The 15,936-nt window shown below is 64.4% G+C and overlaps 2 protein-coding genes across 3 annotated transcripts in view; one reads left to right on the forward strand and one right to left on the reverse strand.

Annotated features, from left to right (window-relative positions):
• The window catches only part of PPP1R9B (protein phosphatase 1 regulatory subunit 9B), a 9,555-nt gene extending 777 nt beyond the window's left edge, over positions 1–8,778 (reverse strand). Inside the window, exons 1-9 of one of the 2 annotated variants that reach the window (XM_027668855.1) lie at positions 7,040–8,778; positions 4,439–4,571; positions 4,206–4,326; positions 3,663–3,767; positions 3,193–3,328; positions 2,935–3,087; positions 2,794–2,847; positions 2,156–2,385; positions 1,156–1,252 (exon numbers count right to left, since the gene is read on the reverse strand). In XM_027668855.1, the coding sequence (XP_027524656.1) occupies positions 1,156–1,252; positions 2,156–2,385; positions 2,794–2,847; positions 2,935–3,087; positions 3,193–3,328; positions 3,663–3,767; positions 4,206–4,326; positions 4,439–4,571; positions 7,040–8,338 (2,328 nt within the window). In that variant the 5' untranslated portion in view covers positions 8,339–8,778. Of the gene's footprint in view, positions 1–1,155; positions 1,253–2,155; positions 2,386–2,793; positions 2,848–2,934; positions 3,329–3,662; positions 3,768–4,205; positions 4,327–4,438; positions 4,572–7,039 lie in introns of both variants that reach the window. The other variant, XM_027668854.1, reaches the window with a different exon arrangement.
• Positions 8,779–10,293: 1,515 nt separating this feature from the next.
• SGCA (sarcoglycan alpha) lies at positions 10,294–14,855 on the forward strand. Its single transcript, XM_027668857.1, is given in 10 exon segments — positions 10,294–10,497; positions 11,170–11,322; positions 11,780–11,922; positions 12,006–12,078; positions 12,167–12,365; positions 12,691–12,853; positions 12,939–13,025; positions 13,027–13,145; positions 13,299–13,325; positions 14,448–14,855. Coding segments are annotated over 10 exon segments (1,200 nt in total). The 5' UTR covers positions 10,294–10,457; the 3' UTR covers positions 14,644–14,855.
• The last annotated feature ends 1,081 nt before the right edge of the window (positions 14,856–15,936 follow it).

A 15,936-nucleotide genomic window follows, 5' to 3' on the forward strand; every position in this document is an offset into this window, starting at 1 on the left:
GGGGGGGGACACGGCTGTGAACGTGGGGTGGGGGGACAGGATGAGGATACAGGGATGGGGACATGGAGATGGGGGGACAGGACGGGGGGATGGATGGGACTGGGGGGAAGGACAAAGGGGGCAGGACATGGGGGTGCTGGGGCGGGGGGAAACACGGCAGGGTGGGAAGGACGAGAGGGAGGGCAAGGAGATGGCACAGAGGGGCAGGAGACTGGAGGGGTGGATGGGACAGGGATGGGGGCACAGAGATGGGGGCACAGAGATGGGGGGCAGGTTGGGGACACAGGGACAGGGGCACAGAGATGGGTGGAGGGGGGGCAGGAACAGGGGGGCAGACTGGGGGCACAGGGATGGGGAGAGGGCAGGGATGGGGAGGGGGCTGCAGGCGGTGGGTGAGTCTCTGTGAGATGTCAGGGGATATTTTGGGGTGATGGAGGTGGGTGCATGGAGGGGCTCTGCTGGGTGCCAGGGACCTCCCCGCTGTGCCATGGTGCCCCCCAGGTGGGGAGGGGGGCCCCCCCCCCCCCATGACCCACAGCAGACCCTTGGGATCCTTTGGGATCCGGTGAGCCCATCTGGGATCTGCTGTGGCCCCGCACGGCTCTGACCCCACGGCTGGGGGGGATCCTGTGTGGCTGGCATGGAATCCAGTGGGGTCTGTTGGGGGATCCAGCATGACCAGCATGGGATCCGGCTCCCAACAGGATCGTGTGGGGTGATCTCTGGGGATCCCTCATGGGATCCCGCGTGAGCAGCCTGGGATCTGGTGCCCGAGGTGATCTCTTTGTGGGCTGTCAGACCCCGGAGCAGGATCCGCAGGCAGATCCCCTGCAATCCAGTGTGGGATCCAGCGCCGGGAGGAGCCCGGGCGTTGCCCAGCGCCCGAGCAGATCCGCTGTGATCCGGTGGCGGGAGCACAATCCCGGTGGGAGCCCCAGGCAGATCCACCGTGAGCTGGGGTGGGATCCAGTGGCCGTAGCTCAGTCCAGAGGGAACTGGTGCCCCACACGGCTCCACAGCCCCCCAGTGTGGGATCCAGCGGCCCAGCAGATCCCCCGCGATCCATCGGTGACGGAGCCCCAGGAGCGGCGTGGCCGTGGCTGGGCGGGGCTGGGGGGCTCAGGGACACCCCTGGTCCCGGTGCCCGGTGCCCACCTTCTCCTGCAGCTTCTCCATCTCCTCTTTGTGTGCCAGCTCCGACTCCTCCAGCACCCGCCGCTGCGCCGTCTCCTTCTTCAGGAACTCGATCTCCCTGCGGGAATCGGTGCGTGGGTGCACGGCCTCCCCCCCACCTGGCACTGGGGATACCCCAGGGAGGGGGACCAGGGCAGGGGCATCCTGGGACACCCAGCCCAGTGGGATGATGGTGCCCAGGGGTCTTCCAGGGGATGGGCCATGCCCAGGGAATGAGGGATGCACACGAGCCCCAGGGATCATGGAATCATCAAGTCATGGAATAGTTGGGGCTGGAAGGGATCTTAAAGATGATCTTATCCCACTCCCTGCCATGGCAGGGACACCTTCCACTAGACCAGGTTACTCCAAGCCCTGTCCAACCTGGCCTTGATGGATCCATATCACAGGGAAGGTCCCTGTACAGGGAATGGTCCATGCCAAGAGAACAAAGGGTGCCCAGGAAGGATTTGGTGCCCCAGGGATGGGTCTCTGTCAAGAGGAAGGTTCCTTCCCAGGGCATGATCCATGATCAGGATGGAGCTGTTTCCCCACGGAGGAGTCCCTGCCCAGTGGAATGTCCCTGCCCAGGGACAGGGGGTGCCCAGAAAAGATCTGGTGCCCCAAGAGATGTATTTCTGCCCAAGGGATGTTAAGTGCCCAGGGACAAAGGGTGCCCATGAAGGGGTCAGAGCCCCACAAGAGGGTCCACACCAAGGGCATGATCCGTGCCCACGTTATGTGGCTCTGCCCAGGGACAGGGGGTGCCAGGGAAGGATCTGGTTCCTGGGGGATGGATCCACGGCCAATGGTATGGTCTGTGCCCAGAGATCAGGGATGCCCAGGGAGGGCCTGGCCCAGCCCAATGTTCCCAGGGACCAGGGGTGCCTGAGGAGGGGTCAATTCCCAGGGGACGAGTCCATGCCCGGGTGGACACGGGGTGCCCAGGGGAGGATGGGCAGGGGGTGGACGCTGCCCTCACTTCTGCTGGTACTCCTTGATGAGCCGCTTGGCCTTGCTGTACTTGCGCTCCAGGGTCTGGTACTGGGCCTGGGTCTCCTTGAGGTGCTCGTCCACGGCCTGGCACAAATTCTGGGCCTCCATCCAGTACCCTTCCAGCTTCTCCATCCGCTCCTTGTTCTCCTCCACGCTCTGCTCCAGCTGGGCCTTCTCAGCCCGCCAGCGTGCCTTCTCCTGCTCCAGGCACTGCAGCTGGGGATGGCACAGCATGGCACAGTCAGGGAGTGGGATATGGCACAGCATGGCATGGTAGAGTCGGGGAACAAGCATGGCACAGCATGGTATGGCATGGCAGAGTCAGGGATAAGGATATGGCACAGCATGGTGTGTCATGGCATTACAAATCAGGGAACAGGCATGGCATGGCATGGCACAGCCACGTGGTGTGGCATGGCATGGCACAGCAAGGATCGAACAGGGAACAGGCATGCCATGGTACAGCCAGGTGACAGGCAGAACACGGCACAGCACGAGCAGGGCAGGGGTGGGGATGTGAGGAATTCGGAGAGGATGGTGGAGATGGAGATCCAGGGGTGCCAGGGGAGATGTCAGGGTGTCCCCCCACCCCTGGGCAGCCAGGACCCCCAGACCCCCACTCACCTTCCTCTTGAGCTGCTGGATCTCGGCCTCGGTGACAGCGTGTTTGATCTGGAGCTGCGGGAGGAGCCGGTGTGGGTATGGGGTGGGCACACACGTGTGGGCAGCCCCCTCTCCCCCAGCTTCCCCCCAGCCCCTCCTCACCTCCTTGAACTTGTGCACCAGCTTCTCGGGGTCCATCTCCACGGGGGACAGCGTGTCCTCGTTCTCAGCCAGCTCGAACACCTCGATGGCCATCTCCCCACCAGGGAACATGGGGCTCATCTCCTCCTCCTCGTCCGTCGCATATTCGCCCGTCTGGGGAGGGCACAGGGCACCATTGGCATCCCCACCCGGGGAAACGGTGTCATCGGCCCCATGTCGGGCGGGGGGACCCTGGGTGGGTGGGCGCTGTCCCCTCACCTCCTCGTCGTCCTCGGTGTACTGGGTGTAGCGCTGCTCGATCATCTCCCGCTGCCACCGCTCCTGCTCCAGCGTCTGCTGGATCAGCTGTGCCACCTCGCTCTGCTCCCCCGGCTTCTCCCGCCCGATCAGGAACCTGGGGGGGCAGCGGGCACGAGGGGTCAGCAGGGACGGGGGGCCTGGCCGCATGGGGACAGGGTGGGGGACACAGCTGAGGGACATCCCTGCAGTCCTCCTGGGAGTGGTGGGTTTAGGGGGTGTCATGGGGAGCAGTTGGGGGCGTGTTGGGGGGTGCTCGGGTGACACAGGGCAGGCAGCGGGCATGAGGAGGGAGTGGTATTTATGAGGGGGAGTGGTATTTTGGGGCACAGCCCAGCCTGGGGACAGGCTATGGGGCAGGGACCACTGGGGTCTCAGCACAGATTCTGGGGGTCTCCCAGCCCCTCAAGCCCCCCAGCCCTGGGTCCTACCGGACGCGGCCCTTGGTGTTCCTGAGGACGGAGGCGGCGAAGCTCTGGGTCACCCCCACCAGGCTGGTGCCATCCACCTCCACAATCAGGTCGTTCACCTGGATCCTGGGGACAAGGGGACCGTCACAACAGGGCCACCCCTCGCCCACCTCCCCCACCACAGGGAACAACTGGATCGTCATCTGCTCCCACCCCAGGGAACATCTGGATCATCATCTGCTCCCACCCCAGGGAACATCTGGGTCATCATCTGCTCCTATCTGGGAACACCTGGATCATCTGCCTTCTCCTGTCATGGGGACACCTGGACCATGTCCCTGCTCCCACCCTGGGGAACACCTGGACCATCTGCCTGCTCCCATCCTGGGAACACCTGGACCATTTCCCTGCTCTCACCCCAAGGAACACCTGGATCATCATCTGCTCCCACCCAGGGAACACCTGGATCATCTCCCTGATCCCGGGGAACACCTGAACCGTGTCCCTGCTCCCACCCCCGTGCCAGGAGCAGCCATACAGGTGGGCAGTCCCCCCAGCCCGTACCTGCCATCCCGGTGGGCCGCCCCTCCTTCCGTCACCGTCTTGACGAAGATTCCCAATTTCTCCAGGCCCATGTCGGCCCCTGCTCCCATCCCGATGATGCTGATCCCCAACCCTTCGGAGTCTGTGGGACAGACAGACGTGTCCTGGTGGGGTGGCCACGGCCACCCAATGCCACAGAGTCACCTCCAAGGTGCCACAAGGGTCCTGGGGTGTGGGACGGGGTGAGGACCCACCTTTCTCCAGCTCCACAGGGAAGAGGTCGAGTCTCTCCACCCTCTTCTCCAGTTCGTACTCGGCCGAGGCGGCCATGGGGTCGACGTCCTCATTGCGGCGGTCGTAGTCCTCATTGGAGTAAGTGCTGAACACCTGGTGGGAACAGGGAGCTGCTCAGTCAGGTGGGAAAACACCAGGGACACCCATGGCAATGGGAATTCCCAGGTGGGAGAGCCCCAGGTATGGGCAGGGCAGGGAGCCTGTAAGACACCAGAGAACCCCCCTCCCCACATCGTGTCATGGAGGGGGAGATGAGGAAGGACAAAGGGTTTGGAGGTGGCTCTGGGAGAGGAGATGGTGCCTGCACCCCATGGAAGGATGGATGGATGGACAGATGGATGAAAAGGTGGATGGATGGATGGATGGATGGATGGATGAAAAGGTGAATGGATGGATGGATGGATGGATGGATGGATGGATGGATGGATGGATGGATGGATGGATAGATAGAAGAATGACTAGAAAAAAGGAAGGAAGGAAGGAAGGAAGGAAGGATAGGTGGAAGAATGGGTGGATGAAATGAAGGACTAATAGAAGGATGGGGCACCTCAAATCCCTGGGGATGTTGACTCCTCTCATGAGGCACCCCAAAACCCTCCTGTGTCAAATCCTCAGGGACACTGACCCTTGTTGTGGGGCATCTCTTTGTGCCAAATCCCTGGGGACACTGACCCCCACCATGGGGCACCCCTAAACCCTCCCTGGCCGAGGCTGGATGTGCCTCCAGGACGTTGTCCCCAGCCTGGAGCCAGAGGGAGTGGGTGCCATGTCCACTGGGGGCTGCTGGGGAGGGGCTGGCAGGGGCTGGGCCTGGCAGATGTCCCAGGAGGGGCCCTGGCCCCTCGAAGCCGCCAGAGTGAGTGGATTAGGGATAACACCGTGGTGATAAAGCCTGGACACAAAGGGTATTAGGGATGAGTGTCAGAGGACAAAGCCCAGTGACACCCGCAGAAGGGCAGGACCCACACGGGTGGCACCCAGGGGTGACAGGGAGGAGCAGGGTAGATGTACCAATGTCCCCCTGTCCATATGAGGTCCCTGGGGGGCTGTGGGCACATGACCCCACTCACCCTGCTGTGCCTCCCACCCCACCCCCAGGTCCTGGGGGATTTGGGATGTGTGGGGGGCCTGGAGTAGATTCCAAGGGAGAAGCAGCTGAAGCCAAGGGAAGGGGCTGACAGTGTGTGCCCCCAGCGCTGGGCTGGGGGGGTCCCCAACATCTCCAAGACCTACAGCGGGTTTGGGGGACTCAACATCACCCCTGTACCTGGGCAGGGACCTGGATCCCACTCTCCACCCATCCCCACATGTGGGACCCCCCCCCCCCCCCGAGGTAGGTAAAAACAAGAGGTTAAAGGCTGTGCTGGGGTGAGCAGAGCACCCCAAAAATGCATCCATGGCCAGGGCACCATTCCCAGGTCCGGGTTGGCTGGTTCCCACAGGATCAAGACTCCCTGCAATGTGCAGCCACCCCAGCACACGGCCACCACTGCCCCTTGCCCAGGCCACGGTGCTCCCTGTTCCCCTGTCCCCCTGTCCCCCTGTCCCAGGTGGGGCCACCCACCCGCTCTGACTCAGAGCCAGAATATAGGCCGGGGCTCTAAAAATAACCCGGCTCCGGCACAAAGCAACCGCTGCTCCCGCGGTCGGGGGGACCCGTGCGGGAGAGAACACCCCAAAATAGCTGCATGGCCCCTTTAGCCCCCTCTTCACTGGGGGAGCATCCCAGGTAGGGACCCCAAACCCTGCCAGGATCCCTGGCAGGGAGCGGAGGGTGCTCGGGCGATGCCGCCCACCCGGCCACGCTGCCACGGCACTTCCCCTTCCTCCACTTCCCGAAACGGCTCTGGGCACCGGACTGGGCACACGACGGGGGGCACAAACACCCCAGCGCCACCTTGTCCTAGGGGACCCCCCCGGTCTGGGAGGAGTCCTGGCACCGAGGGACACCCAGGACCAAGGGTGGCACAGCCCCGGCACCCAGCACCTCGTACACGGATATTTCAGGCATCCCCTCCCAAAATATGCAGTAGGTCTTGGCCCGTCCAGGGCACGATGGGGAGGTTGGCACTGGGTACTGTGCACAGTCCACCCCAGCAGGTACCTGACCCCATTGCACCAGCCCCGGGGGGCCTCTTGTTGGCAGGGGGTCCCCACCATGCCCAGGTTTGGCTCTTCATTAGCCAGCTCGTTAGCCAGGCCCAGGCCCAGCTTCCCCCAGTGCAAGGGCACGGTCAGGAGGGATGCCCTGTCTGTGGAGGGTACAGGGCAGGGGGGCACAGACCTGCACCCCATTTTTCTGTCCCCTCCAAATGGGTGATTTTGTGGGGGTCCCATACACCAATCTGGGCTGCCCCTCACCCTGGGGTGCCCTTCATCTTAGGATACCCCTCATCTTGGGCTGCTTGCCCACCTGGGCCCACTTGGGTACAGCCAGGGTACCCCTCACCCTGGGTACTCTTCACCCTGGGTACCTGTCCCCTGGGTACACGTCACCCTGGTTACCCCTCACCCCAGGTTCCCTTCCTCCCCAGCTGCCCCCCACCCCCAGCCAGTCTCACCTGGATGGGCGCTGTGCTGAACTGGATCTTGCGGTTGGGGACGGGCTCCTCTTCCTCAGACAGCCCAGGGATCTCCACACAGCCTGACTCAGGTTCGTACAGCCCTTCGGCCTCCTCCTCCTCCTCCAGCCCGCTGCCCCCCGAGTCCTCCCCGAGCCCACTGTAGGCACTTATGTCCACCAGGTCTGCCTCAGAGAAGTCCTCCTTCTTGGCCTCCTCGTAGCCATCGCCCTCCTCCGCCCGCTCGCCCTTGACGCCCTCCTCGCCCGCGGCCACCCCGGCGCCCCCATCCAGCCGTGGGGCAGTGGCCGCCGGACCCTCGTCCCCCTTGGCCAGTTGGGGCACGGGTGGCACCGCTTCGCCTGCTGCCGCCGCCTCCTCCTCCTCATCCTCGCCCTCTCCACTCTCCTCCACCTCCACCGGTTTGATCTTGCAGACCTCCTGCACCCGTGGGGCAGCCGGTTCCTTCTCCGCCGGCCTCACGCTTTTGCTCGGCACCTTCTCCTCCTCGGGTGGCCGGGCGCGGGTTGGGGCAGGGTGCCCATCGCCCTGGCGCCCGGCCTCGGCGCCCGGTGCGAAGACCCGTGGCCGCTTGCCCACCACCTTGGCGTTGAGCGGCGCTCCCGCCCTGCCCTGCGCCTTGTGCAGGTTGTTCCGGAGATCGGCCTTCTCGAAGACGGCGCTGAGCTGGCTGACCGTGGGCGACACGGCGTCGGCGTCCAGCTTGTCCAGGGACTCGGTGCTGCCGTTGAACCTCACCACCACGTCCAGCTTGCGGTCCTGGAAGCCGGCGCGCTCCTTGCGGAGCAGCAGCTTGGTGGTGGTGGCCTTCTCCTGCGGGCTCCTCTCGAAGATCTTGCGGGTCTCCTGCAGCTTGGAGAAGGGCTTGTCGGGCTTGGAGTCAAAGCGGCTGACCCGCTCCGAGACGCTGGTGCCCAGTTTGAGGAGGCTGCCCTGGTCCACGGTCTCGCTGAGGCTGCCGGCGCGGGGCAAGGAGAGGCGCACCGGCTTCTCCTTGGCCTTGGCCAGGTCGCAGGCGCCCTCGGGGCCGGGCGCCGTCCCCATCTGCAGGAACATGTTCTTGATCCGGTGGACGTTGGAGCCATACTTCTTGCCCCGGCTCTTCTTGCCGTCCTCGCCGCCGTCGGCCTCCTTTGTGGGCGCCAGGGCCTGGATGGTGGCCTCGTAGGCGTTCCGGTGCGGGGACGCGCTCCGCAGCCCCCCGCCGCCCGCCGCCCCGCCGGAGGAGGGGGACCCCCCCCCGGCGGCCGCCCCTCCGCCTGCCTCCGTCCTCAGCATGGCTCCGCCGCCTCTCCCCGCAGCATCGCTCGCCGCCGCCGCCCCCGCCGAGCCCCCGCTCACGCCGCGGCCCCTCGCCGGCTACAGCGGCATCGGGGAGGGCGAGGATGCTGCCGGGGGGGGGCCGCCGCCGGCACACCTGCACCGGCCGGCTGCCAGGCCCCGTCAGGCCATGTCCATCCTCGGCGGGGCCCCCCCCGCCCGCCCTGCTCCGCCGCGGCCCTTCTTCCTTCCTCCCTTCTCCTCCTCCTCTTCCCCTTTCTCTGTGGCTGGTGATGGAGCCGCCGCTGCCTGCGCGCTCTGCCCGCCCCGCTGCCCGCAGAGCCCTCTGGGTCTTAGCAGCGCTCTCTCGCTCTTCCTCTTCCTCGGCGCCGCGCTTCGGCCTCAGCGCCGCCGCCGCCTCAGCCCGGCCATGGGGACCCCCCACCACCCCCACCCCAAAGCCCCCTCTCCCCCTACGGTCCCCTCCCCGCACCCGCCCGGGGGTCCCCTCCCTGCGGCGCGTCCCCCCCCAGCATCGGCGCTGTGCAGTGTGGGTCCCCCCCCGCACCTCCTTGGCCGCTGTTACCCCCCCTCGCGCTGTCCCCGTGTGTCCCCCCTTCCAGCTCTGTCCCCTCCAGCTCTGTCCCCGTGTGTCTCCCACCTCCCCATCTCTGCTCCCCACCGTGTCTGTCTGATTCTACTCCTGTCCCCCCCTCCCCAGTTTTGTCCCCGTGGCCCCCAGGCTGGTCCCCGTGTCCCCTCGGTCCTGTCCCTGTACCCCCCAGTTCTGTATTCACACCCCATGGGTCTTCCCCTACATCCACTCCTGCCCTGTCCCCACATCTCCCCCCATCCTGTCCCCATATCCCTCGAGATTGCCCCTATGTCCCCCCGAGTTTGTCCCTGTATCCCCCCATCCTGTCCTCGTATCCCCCCAAGTTTATACCCACAACCCCCCCAAGTTCGTACCTACATCCCTCCATCTGATCCCCGTGTCCTCCCAAATTTCTGTCCACGTTCCCCCACCCTGTCCCCATGCCTTTCCGGGGTCTGTCCCTGTGTCCTCCTGCTCCTCTCCCTGTGTCCCCTCCTGCTCCTCTCCCTGTGTCCCCTCAGCTTTATCCACATGTCCCCCTCATCGCCCTCCCTGGGACCTCCACACCTCCATGCCCGAAGCACCCCCCACCTCTAGGTGTCCCGCGGTGTCCCCCATTTACTCTCTGTCCCCCTAAATCCATCTTGGGGGTGCTGCACATCCCCTCTGACACCTCCACTCAGGAGTGGCAGGAGGAGAAACTGAGGCAGGGGGTCCCGGAGGGGGGGCTACGGTGCTGCTCCCCTCATTCCTGCAGTGGCCAGGGGATATTTTGGGGGGGCTGTTGGGGGGTTCTTGTCTTCCCACTGGTGGGGAGGGGAGGGGCAGACACGACAACCTATGGCTGTGTTGGGGGTCCTTGCTGTGTGAGGAGCCCCCCCGAGGGGGTGAAGGGCAGGGTGGAGGGCACCCCTGCACCCCCAGTCTGGGGTAGCAGGACCCTGCAGATGTGTGTGTGTCCCCTTTGTCACCCAAGGCATCTCCCGACCCTTTGTGTGTGACATGACGTTACAAGGCGTGACGAGGCGTGATGAGGCGTGACATGGTGCAACATCCCCCCCCACGACTACCCCCTTTCCCTTCTGCCACTACCACCTGTCCCCCCCAAGCCCCACCACAGAGTCTGGTCCCCATCAGTGCCACCCCCTGCTGTCCCAGTGCCCTCCACCCATGTCACTGTCCCCACGCACCCACGCGTGTGCACACACGTGTTCCCATCTTGGTGCCACATGCGTGTGCAGGGCAGTGGTGGTGGCCATGCTGGTAGGGGCTATCCCCAAGTGTCCCCCATCCCGTCCCCTCATTGCCACCCTGGTACCCTCAGTGGGGCACTGGGACAAGCCCACCCAGGGGACACCCCACGGACGCCACCAGGGGACACGGGAGGCCCTCGGCAGCCCCGGTGCTCCGTGCCTTGGTGGCAAGAGGTGGCTGTGGCAGGATGTCCCCTGTGGGACCCCCCCCCAGGAGGGCCCTCCCGTCCTGGGCAGTCCCTGCTGCCTCTGTCAATCAGCCCTGGCCCCATTCCCAGCGCTGGCGAAGATGGAGGTGCCCGAGCTGCTCCGGCTCTGGGTGCTGGCAGGCGAGTGACAGCCCTGTCACCCCCTTGGGGGGACACGACTGGGCTTCGGGGACCCCCGGCAGGGAGGGCGGGGGGGGGACCCCCAGAGCAGGGTGGGCACGGGGAGTGTAAGTGGGAGAGGACGTGGGGACAGGGTTGGGACGTGACAGAGCTAAATAAAGCCTTCCTGTCCCGGATGCCAACTGGGTTTGGGGCAGGGTGGGGGACAGCAAGTGGGACCTCGGCGTGACAGGGCCAGGGAAAGGGAAGGTGCTGGCCCCATCCCTGACCCTGTCCCCATCCTGTCCCCATCCCTTCCTGTCGTTGTCCCCATCTCCATCTTTGACTCCATTCCCATTTTGTCCCTTTCTTGTCCTTGTCCCCATCCTGCTTCTTTCCCCATCCCTGTCCCATCCCTGGTCCCATTCTGTCCCTGCCACCATCCTGTCCCCATCCCCATCCTGGTCTCTGTCCCTATCCTGTCTCTGTCCCTGTCCCTGTCCCTATCCCATCCTCTCCTAAATATATCCCCACTCCACTGCCTTGGGACACCTGGCCCTGCAGGAACACGTTTCTGTCCCAGGGGGTCTGTGGGCACCTGTGGCTTGTCCCGGGGTCTCCGGAAAAGGGGAATCTGAGGCAGGAAGGGCCGTGTGTCCCCAACCTCGGCCCCAGCCCTGTGTATGGTCACAGCCATGGCCCTGGGGATGTCCCAGGCCACCCTCCCCGACCAGCACGTCCTCCCTGACCACCGCATCTCCTCTGAGACTGGAAATGTCTTCGTTCATGAGCTGGAGCGGGAGCTGTTCCAGGAGGCCTTTCCCACCGGGAGTGAGGATGATGATGGTAAGGGCCAGCATGGGAAGACTACGGGGATAGGACTCATAACGGGGGCACTGGATAATCCTCTCTTCCAGTCCCCACCCCAGCTGGACCATCTGTCCATCCATCCCTCCATCCATCCAGTCCTGTAAACATCCATCCATCCATCCGTCCATCCATCCCTCCATCCGTCCATCCATCTATCCCATCCCATCCCATCCCACCCTCCATCCCTCCCTTTCCACCCTCCACCCATTTGAGACCCCCTGGGCAGTGTCAACCCCCCCGGAGCATCATTGCGTGTCCCCTCCCCTGGGGGTTCCCTCCCTTTGGGGGATCAGGACCCCCAGGGACCATCCCTGTTTCCTTGTGGGGACCAGTTGGACGGGGAAGGACTTCTCAGGCGGGGGGGGTCCACCCACATCACAGCCTGTACCGTGCCCATGTGTGTGTCCATCCCCACCCCCCCCGTGTGTCCCAGCAGCCCCCATCACCTTCCAAGCCCACCTGCGGGACCACCCGGACCTGCCGCGGTGGCTGCGGTACCTCCAACGGGACCCCTGCCAGCCCGGTTACCTGTATGGCTGCCCCACGGCCAGCGAGGTGGGCACCCACACCATCGAGGTAGGTGCCCACCCTCACACCCCCTGCTTCTGGGGTGGCACAGGAAGGGGTGACATCTTCAGGGGTGTCCCCTGTCCTTGCAGGTGCTGGCCTACAACCGCCGCACCTATGCCACGGTGTCCCAGCGCCTCGTCATCACCGTCGTCCCCGCCCCAGGTGAGGGCTGGGCACCCCCAAGTTGCACCAGGACACCCCACAGGACGGACCAGGGGTTTCCCCATGGGTGCTGCGTGTCGCCCCACAGGTGGGGACCCCCCGTACCAGGGCGAGTTCCTGGTGGGGAACAGGAATGTGGAGGAGCTGCTGCCGGAGGCTGCGCGGGAGATGTTCCTGCAGGGCTCGGCCGGAGTCTGGGAGCGCGGAGACCTCCAGGTCATCAACGTCACCTCCACCCTGGACCGGGGCGGCCGCGTCCCGCTTCCCATTGAGGGGCGCAAGGAGGGGTATGGGCAGGGCTGGGGGGGCTGGAGGTGCTCCCTGGGCAGACCCTGGGTGGGTTTTGGGGGTCACCTCCAACCAATGCCCCGTCCCACAGGGCGCACATGATGATGGGTTCCCATGGGGTCTTCTCAATGTGGTTTTGGGGGCTCACCTGAAGCTGCCTGAGGGTGTACATGAGGGTAGTTTCCCATGACCCCTTCTCCCCATGGGTGGGTTTTGGGGATCACCTGCAGCCAGTGACCCCCACCCCGCAGTGTGTACATGAAGGCAGGTTCCCATGGCCCCTTCTCACCATGGGTGGGTTTTGGGGGCCCACGTCTACCGCAGGGTGTACGTGAAGGTGGGCTCCCATAGCCCCTTCTCCCCATGCCTGGAGTCGGCCGTGTCCCCCCAGAGCCGCTTCCGCTGCAGCCTGGGCCAGCAGCCCCTTGCCTCCTGCTACGACACCTTTGCCCCCCACTTCTCCATCCGCTGGTGCAACCTCACCCTGGTGAGACCCACGTGTCCCCCCACCTCTCACAACACCCCCCGTGGGGACCCCCCACCCCTCCTAACCACCCCCAACTCTGTTGCAGCTGCGGGTCTGGCCCAGTCCCACGACTCTGGGGCCGGTTTGGGGGTCTGGGGTGCTGGAGGAGGATGGGGATTTCCAGCCCCCCACCGAGGTGCCCCCCCCAGGACCTGCTGCCAGGGTTCCTGGTGACGCTGCTGGTGCCACTGGTGGTGGCTGCGCTGCTCTGTCTGCTCCTGGGCCACCTCATGTGCTGCCGCAGGGAGGGAGTGTGAGTCGGGGGCACGCTCAGGGTGGGGGTCTCCCCTACCCCAGGTTGGGTGCCCCTTCCCTGGCCATTGTGGCCCCAGGACAAGCTGGGGATGGTGAGAGCCCTTCTCACCATAATTATCAATTTTTTTCCCCTTTTCCCCCTGTTTTTTAGGCGAAAACGGGACTTGCAGACGTCTGAGTAAGCCCTGACACCCCAGACTGAGCTGGGGGGGTGCTGGGGGGGCTGCTCTGGGAGGGCTGCTTCGGGGGCCTTTGTCATGGGGATGGGACAACAGAGGAGAGAGGGACAGGGAACCGTTTGGGGGGGTGTCCCGGAGGTGGTAGAGCTTAAAGGATCCCCCCATCCCAAAAGGCCCCCCCAGCCCCCCTCCTCCCCTCCCTGCCCCTCGGCATCCCCCAATAACCCCCCTGAGACACAGGTTGGAGCACAAGAGCTGCTTTACTTCTCCGGTAGCCTCAGGTGGAACCAACAGCAGCCAGGAGGTACCCTGGGCATGGGGTACCCGAGGATGGGGGGGTAGACCCCGAGGATGGGGGGCACACCCTGGGGATGGGTCCAGACCCCAAAGATGTGTGGGTAGACCCCCGTGATGGGTGGGTAGAAGCCAGTGCTGGGGTGCAGACCCCAATGAAGGGTGGGCAGACCCCGGTGATAGGTGAACAGACCCCAGTGATGAGGTGCAGACCCCAACGATGGCATACAGACCCCAATAACAGGAGGGCAAACCCAAATGATGGGAGTCAATTCCTGGTGATGGGGGCCAGACCCTAATTATGGAGTACAGACCCAATTTTGGGGGGTAGACCCCAATGGTGAGTGGGTAGAACCCAGTGGTGAGGCATTCAGACCCCAGTGAAGGATGGGCAGACCCCAGTGATGAGCTGTACACCCTAATGATGGGGGACAGACCCAATGCTGGGGTGCAGACCCCAGTAATGACACTCAGACCCCAATGATGGAGTGCAGACCCAAATAATGGATGGGCAGACTCAAATGATGGGGTTCAGACCCTGATTTTGGGGGGCAGATCCCAATAATGGCATTAAGACCCCAATGAAGGGTGGGTGGACGCAAATTATGGGGAGGCAATCCCAGTGATGGGATGCAGACCACAGTGATGAGGGGAAAAACCCAAATGATGGGGCATAGACCCCAACTGTGGGAGGCGAGCCCAAATGATGAGTGAGCAGACCCCAACGGCAGGGGAGACAAACCCTAATAATGGGGCACCAACCCCCTCCCCAGGGGGACACAGGTGAAAACATGGGGTGCCTGTTCCCATTCTCCTTCCCCTCTCAGCATCCAGCTGGTCCACCACACCACCATCCACGGGGACACAGAGGAGCTGCGGCACATGGCCGGGAGCCGGGATGTGATCCGGGATGTGCCCCGACCCCTTTCCACGCTGCCCATGTTCAACGTCCGCACGGGCCAGCGCATCAACCCCATGCCCAGCCCCCGGGACGGGGCCCGTGTGCCCCTCCTCCCTCAGTGAGGGGCACCCAGGGGTGTGCCAGGGGGAGGGGGACAATCCCAGGGATGGGAAAGGGGTGTCCTGATGTTTTTGGGGGTACAGAAGCCCCCCCAGGCAGAGTTCAGCTCTTCTGACTGAGCTCTGCAGGGTGCAAGGCTGTTGCCTGGAGGATTTTGGGGTGTTTCCTCTTTGGGGTGAGTTTTGGAGGATAAACTGACCATTTGGTGATGAAATGAGGCTTTTCTGCTTTATTTGCAGAGCAGGTTTTGGAGTGCCCACCCTGTTCTAGCCATGACCCCCATGAAAGGCTTGCAACCTCCATAAGGGTTGGGATGACTCTGTGCATCCCCCAGCCTTGTAGAAGGAAAGGGGAGCAGGAAGAGGATGGGAATAGGCACAACGGGGGGGACACAGTCCCTGGGACCCATGATGGCACCCCAATGCCCCCCCCTGCTCACCTGGGTGTCTGTGTCCAGCAGGATCTCTCCTGGAGCTCCCAAATCCTCCATCTGCACCACGTAGACCTGGATATCCCACTCAGCATCCTGCTCAGCACCCCCCTAACCCCTCCCCAACCCCCCCAGGGGTCCCCCAGCCCAGCCCCTCCAAAGAAAGAGCCTCTTTCACCGCAACCCCCCCTCCCTTGCACGGGGCAGGCGCCAGGGTGGGGGTTAGGAAAACATGGGGGCCCGGGAGGAACAAGGGGACCCATTGACGGGCGGGAGAATGGCAGCATTGAGGGCTTGTCCCGTGGCCAGAGCAGCCCCCCCCGGGGCTGTGGGGGTCCTGCTTGTGCCCACCATCCTGGGGAGGGGGCCACTGGGTGGGTACAACCTGCTCCCTGGGCACACGTGTGGGTGCTGCTGGTGCCTTGGCATGAATGAGTGGGTATGGGGTGTGTGGATGGGGCTGGGATGTGTGGGGCACCCAGTGAAGCGGGGGGGGGCTTGTGGTGGGGCACAAACGCACTGGGACCCCCCCCACCAGGGCACACATGCTCTAGGGTACCCACACACTGAGGCACCCCCAGGCCGGGGTACCCCCACAGCAGAGCACCCCCCCACCCCCCCCCCCCCCCCCCCTTGCACGGATTTTGTTTGCCCAACCCCTGTCACAGTTTTGAGGCGTCTCCCTGTGGCCACCCCACTCCCCAGTTCCTTCTGGGGGCTCACCCTGAGCTGAGAGCCCCCAGTGTCCCCCACCCTGGCACCAGCTGCCCCCGAACCCTTCCTCCCCTTGATCCACCATCCCCATTTCTCCCTCCATTTGGGGAGGGGACACAGACTCCCCCAAATTCCCTCCACTGCGGGTGCC

This window comes from Corapipo altera, unplaced genomic scaffold, assembly GCF_003945725.1.
Source record: "Corapipo altera isolate COAL_440 unplaced genomic scaffold, ASM394572v1 226, whole genome shotgun sequence".
Lineage (NCBI taxonomy): Eukaryota > Metazoa > Chordata > Aves > Passeriformes > Pipridae > Corapipo > Corapipo altera.